Genomic DNA, 6,000 nt, shown 5'->3' on the forward strand with positions numbered 1-6,000 from the left:
GTGATGCGATGCTCTATCCCACACAGACTAATACTTGTGTTTTTGGTGTAGCACACTGAAATTTTAGGCAGCTTTCAGCTATTATAACCTCTTCCCACCACAACCTTTGTTCAGCTCCACATAATCCCTGTCATATTTTCTGGCTCCTACTGAGAGGGTGAGCATATGCCGGAGTCTTTAAAACCCAACAGTTTCTAATAAAAATAAGGACTACTTACTAAATGCCACACTCTATGCAAAAAATCACTTTCTATGTCAATGCTGTCCAACAGAACTGTCAGTGATGATGGCACCATTCTACATCTGCACTCTCCAACATGGTGGCCACAAGCGACATGTGGCTACAGAGCACTGGAAACATGGATAGTGTTACTAAGGAACTGACTTTTTAATTTTATTTCATTTTAATTAAAAATCTCAATGTAAATAGTCACATTTTGAGACCAACCATTTTTATTGCTCAAATTTTTCCTCATAAAAGTCATTTCCACTTAGTTTTACATCTGTACCTACGCATTCAAGATCTAGGACAGAGTTCCTCAACCTCAGCACAACTTGGACAGGATAATACTTTGTTGTGGTGGGCTGTCCTGTGCATTACAGGATGTTTAGCAGCATCTCTGGCCTCTGTCCACTACAGGCCAATAACAATGCCCCAGCTATGACAATCAAAAATATCTCCAAACACTGCCAAATATCCGCTGGGGGGCAAAACCGCACCCAGCTGAGAACCACTGAGCTAAGACTAAGAGTCTGGATTCTGCACTCAATGCTAACAACATTCTAGGGCAATTTCTTTGAGTTCCTGCTTTTCTATTTGGAAACCATTAACACATAAGAGTAGTTAAAAGTAACCATCTCTTCACAGTATTTTCCACAGAACTATATTATAATATTTGTGTTTTCCCACTCAATATCTCGACTGTTCCACATCCACCTTGAGGTGGGTACTATGCCTGATTTAGAGACTGCAGTGTGTAGGGGGTGGGGAGGAGGAGAGACAGGGAGTGAGGTTCTAAGTGGTGAAATGACTCGCCTATCATAACACAGTTAATAAGCAGGTGGGCAGAGACTAACCCAGGTTTAGAAATTCCAAATTTCAAACTCCCCTCTACACTATCTTACCTTGTAGCCTTATAGCACCTAAAGGGGAACCGCCTTAGAGAAAAACTCTTTTGATATGACAGTGTCAACCAAGACTGTTTATGATTGCACGACACATTACAACGCCAAAAAAACTCAAAGGAAAATTCCACACGTAGACAAACAGTGAGAAATGGTTTGCACTGTAACCAATCTGCATCCCAGGGAGTAATTCAGGACAGGGACAAGTCATGCCACACCCACACCACCTTAAAAAGGCCTCTCCTAACCTAGTACTAGGAAAGGGTTAAGAGGGTCAGCCCCTGACAAAAGGCCTAAGGCAATCTGGAGCCCTGGAGGGAGAAGTTGAGGAGAAGAGGAAATCAAAACTCCAAAAAGACAAGTGTCTGCTCTAAGGCTGGGATGCCCCAGAAAGCAGAAATATCCCTGAACACAGGCCACATGGAAGAAGGGAAAGAGCCCCAGACTTTAAAAAGTCAGAAGACTGAGCCAGCCCTGATGGCCTAGTGGTTGAAGTTCAAGGCACTCTGCTTTGGTGGCCAGATTCAGTTCCAAAGCACGGAACCACACTACTCACCTGTCCATAGCCATGTTGTGGCAGTGGCTCATGCAGAAGAACCAGAAGAACTTACAACTATACACAACTATATACTGGGGTTTTGGGGGAGGAATAAGAAAAAAGGAGAAAGACTGCCCACAGAGGTTAGCCTAGGGCAAATCTTCCCCTGCAAAAAAAAAAAACAGTGAGAAGACCCATCACGTGGACCTCACCTGTCAGTAACTCACTGTGTACCCCTGGATAAATTCAGTAAATCTCTGGGCATGTTATGCAATTCATTAGTGAAAAGATTGGTCTACATGACTGGCATTTTCCAGGTCTTACTGAGCAGGCACTTCCAGCTCTCCTCTCAACCTCAACATGCAGAACTATGTTCATAAAACTGTTTTTGCTATTTCTCTGAGACAGTCAGGAACAAAGCAGTAACTCAAGAAATTCACCAGAAAGAAAATCAAAATGTCACAAAAATATCTGAGCACTGAATGGTTTCAATCCAACACAATGAATATTTGCTGAGGGCCAGCCACTCTGCACCAGGGACCTTGTAATCACTTCAGGAAGCCATAACCAACTCCTAGGCTCTCTGAATTCCCCTATTTGCCCTAGCGATCCCCACCTATATTCATCAACTGCATTCATTATTTGGTCTCCCAGGGCCAATAATTAAAGATTTTAACCGAATATACAAAGACTATCACGGAATTAGCAAGTTTGAAAACACAAAGTAAGAGAAAAATATCAGATACAACTTTCTTTTTAATGCTGAGTGCATTTTAGATGTTTGAGACATCACACTATTTCATGAACAAAATATTTGACTTTTAACAGGATGTGGCTATTTAAAGAAAAACTTATTTGCAGAAGAAAATATTGATGTTTGAGGGCCTAAGTTTTAACTGAGCAATTTATTTGCAGTACCATACTGCCTGTCCAACCTTATGCTTTTGGGGTAAAGAATAAAGTCTACCTACTGACAGCCTTTTTCATCCAAAACTATCATTTATTCATTTGTGACATTTTAGATACATTTTTCATATAAAAATCCAGCCATGGTAGCGCACTCTTTTCTATTACCAAAACTTACTAAACCTTGGTAAAGTTTTTATCTGAAGGCAAAAATATTCTGGGCTTCTTGTTCTAGCTAGTTAAACGGTTTCAGAAAACCAACCTCTTTTGGGAACTGATTTTTCTCAAGCAATGCAACAATAAGTTGATCCTACTACTCTGCAACTAGGTATGCAGAGGATCCTTCCTTTTGAAGGGGAGACACAGAAAAGCTGGATCCACCATAAGTTAGCTACTTCAAAACTTAGGGTGGATGACCTCCTCAGGGGCTGCCTTCATAAATGTCAACAGACCAGCCATTTTTACAGCTACCAGACACAACTATATGTCCCTAAAATTTTACCTAGAGTCTTTTCCCATTTTTTCAAATATCTGCCACTGTGAGGCACACATTTTATGATCTGAATCAAGTCCACTTGTCTTTTTTTAATTCCATGAAATGAAAATTCAAGATGACCTAAATATTCTTAATATTGTACACTGACACTACAGAAATTAAAAACAAAGCTGATTACCTGTTTATGCTAGGAACAAAAAAAAGAAAAGGTAGCTTAAAAAAAGATACATTACTTGTAAATTTCTCAGACTAACTGAAGCAAAAGGCAGGCTCAAAAATGAATCAAAGTGCCCAATGCAACTGGAAAAGAGGTTTTGGCATGCACAGTCAATTGAGTAAGCTAGTCAGGACTCTCGGTATATAAAGTGAGGACTAATATAGAAAACATGCCCTACTTTTCTCCTCCCCGTGCAATTTTCTAAGTTACAAGACAAGTTACACCACAAGCACTACCAACTTGGTTCTATGAATGACAGGAGAGCTATTCTCACCACTAGCCTGGTTCTAAAATTTACCAAAAAATCTTATGTCAATGTCTTAAAACGACCTCAACGAAACAGGATCAAAGTAAGGCTCACATAACAAAATGTTAAAATGAGTGACTCAAAACTCCAAATGGTTAATATTTTCAGAAAGTATTCCAAAAGTTTCACAAACATGTTAAACACAATATGGCTGCAGCAAAGATTAGACAAATCTGAACTCAGTGCCAGAAACCCAGCCGCCAGCTCCCGGATTGAAAAGCTGTCCGCCCCACCTGAGGCGGTTAGATACTCCGAGACAGAGGCTAGGATCTCAGCAGCAAGTTAGGCCTCTTCCTCCCTCCGGGAAGCGCATGACAAACAGGACGTCATGCAATTTGTCACCCGGTCACTTAGCAAAAATTCTATCTAACTTCTGAACTTGGGTCCAGCCAGCCTTCTATACTCAAAAGAAACAGCAGCCAAAGTATTGGGGGAGAGGCAGGCTTAAAATGCCCCACTTTCTGACCCTACAGACATTTAGCCCATTAGATCTCAGTCCCAGATTCTAAGACTTGCTTTAATGGAGGCCTCCCTCAACCACCTCGGAGTCTCTGTTTTGCAACGGTGAAGGAACTTTTCCTGCTTTATCTCAGTTCCTGAGAGCATGCGGCTCTGCAATTCAATATCCTAAACTGGCAGGGAACGGCAGAGGAGGGAAGGGGGAAAATCCACGGCCAAAACAGCCTTCTTATGAAAGACAAAAAAAATCTTAATTCCTCCTCCGCCCATAGCAAAACCCATCCCAGAAATTTACAGCGCGTTAAGAAAGGCAGCATTGCGAACTGCAAACGTAAGAGTTTTCCTTTGACTCTACGCACGGTTTTCAGCTGTCAAATTACAACTCAGGAAAACACTATCATTAGAATAAAAAAGGAAACAAAAAAAGCTCGCACCATAGGGGCTGGGAGCAGGAGCTGCCAGCACCGTTCCGGGAGAAGGAGAGCAAAGGGAATCCAATCCACTTCCCCACCCCCGCCTGAATTCAACCCCTCCCCAGGCTGGCAAACCTCACTGCAGGGGCTCAAATTTAATAATAATAACAATAATCATGGCGCTTCCTCCCTGCCCCCACCCCCACCGCGATCTGCCGGGAATCAGCCTCCCCCCTCCCCCGGGATCTCCAGGCTTGGCTGGTCCAGACCACCCCACCGGACACAGCTCCCGGGGGCCCGGGCGAACCCAGCCTACCCCGGGGCCCCTCGCCCCGCTTCTCTTCTTCCCTCTCTTTTTACCTCCACCATCCCCCATCCGCATTGTCTGTCTCAATTCAACTTTGACTAATATGGATTCCTCGGGCCTGGGCCGGGCGGTAATTACAGCCCGCCCCCCCGGGAGCCGGATTCCCCCCCCCACCATCTCCGCGGAGTTCAACACGGCTCCTCGGAGGGATACCGGGGGGAGGCTGCAGCGCGCTTTCCCGTCTACACCGCGCTCCCCCCACGGCCCCGGACCCCCGGGACCAGAAGTTTGCCCCGGAAGGGGCCTAGCCGGGGGCAACGAGGACCCCCTGGCCGGCCGGCCGGCGCGTAAACACGGGCGCCTGCCCCGGCGCGGCCCCGTGGGGGAGGGGAGGGCGGGGAGGCGCCCCTCCCCCCGCCCGCCCGCCCGCCCGCCGGCCCTATTACCTGTCATTGAGCTGGTCCTCGGTGCCCGGCAGCGGGTGAACCACGAAATGGATGGACGTCATGGTGCTTCCTTCTCGTCCTCCTCCCGAGGACGGCCCCCTCCCGCTCTCGCCCGCCCCCCCGTACCCCCTTCCCCTCCCCAAAACCCACAGCCGCCGCCGCCGCCGCCGCCTCCCAGTCCCCAAATGGAGGGAAGCAAATGCGCAGGGGCCGCCGCCACCTCCCTGCCGGGCGAGTGTCCGCGGCCCCGCGGTCCGGCGGGGCGGGCAGGAGGGCGGATCAACACGCCACCCGCTCCCCGGGCGACAGCGCGCAGGAGTGCGAGGCCGGCGGCCGGGAACCGGGGCGCGCAGCCGCCAGCGGCAGCCGGGCGGCGGGAGAGGGGGCGACTGGGGAGGGCGGAGCGGGGCGGGCGGCGGGCTGCGGGGACGGTGTGGTCCCGGCGGCGGACGGGGACTAGGGGGAGGTGGGGAGGGAGATGAGCCCGCACCGCGCGTCACTGGCGAGAAGCCGCCGCCGCCGCCAGCGCCGCCGCCGCCATCTTCACTTCTGCCCCAGTTTCTCCGTCTCGCAGGCTCCGCTCCCGAGCGGCGGGGGAGGGGCGAACGGGAGGAGGAGGAGACCGGCGGGCGGGGGCCCGGCTGCGAGGGGGCGGGGCTCCGGGAAACGGGCGGTAAGGCCCTTTCGATTGGGCGGCTCAACGTTGTCGGGCCACGACGCTGTAAGGTGCGTGCGGATTGGCCCGCTTGGCCCCGAGCCCAGCCCCCCGGGGGGTGGGCCAGCTCC

At 49.0% G+C, this 6,000-nt stretch overlaps 1 protein-coding gene across 7 annotated transcripts in view; it reads right to left on the bottom strand.

The window, feature by feature from the left end:
* UBR5 (ubiquitin protein ligase E3 component n-recognin 5) overlaps positions 1-5,788 on the bottom strand; it is a 122,879-nt gene extending 117,091 nt beyond the window's left edge. For 5 of the 7 annotated variants that reach the window (XM_044743867.2, XM_044743864.2, XM_044743870.2 and 2 more), the window contains exon 1: positions 5,215-5,291. In XM_044743867.2, coding sequence (XP_044599802.1) covers positions 5,215-5,276 — 62 coding nt within the window. In that variant the 5' untranslated portion in view covers positions 5,277-5,291. Of the gene's footprint in view, positions 1-5,214 lie in introns of all 7 variants that reach the window. The other 2 variants (XM_044743869.2, XM_044743868.2) reach the window with 2 other exon arrangements.
* Positions 5,789-6,000: the final 212 nt, after the last annotated feature.

The sequence above is a fragment of the Equus asinus genome, chromosome 12 (genome assembly GCF_041296235.1).
Source record: "Equus asinus isolate D_3611 breed Donkey chromosome 12, EquAss-T2T_v2, whole genome shotgun sequence".
In the NCBI taxonomy this organism is placed as follows: Eukaryota; Metazoa; Chordata; class Mammalia; order Perissodactyla; family Equidae; genus Equus; species Equus asinus.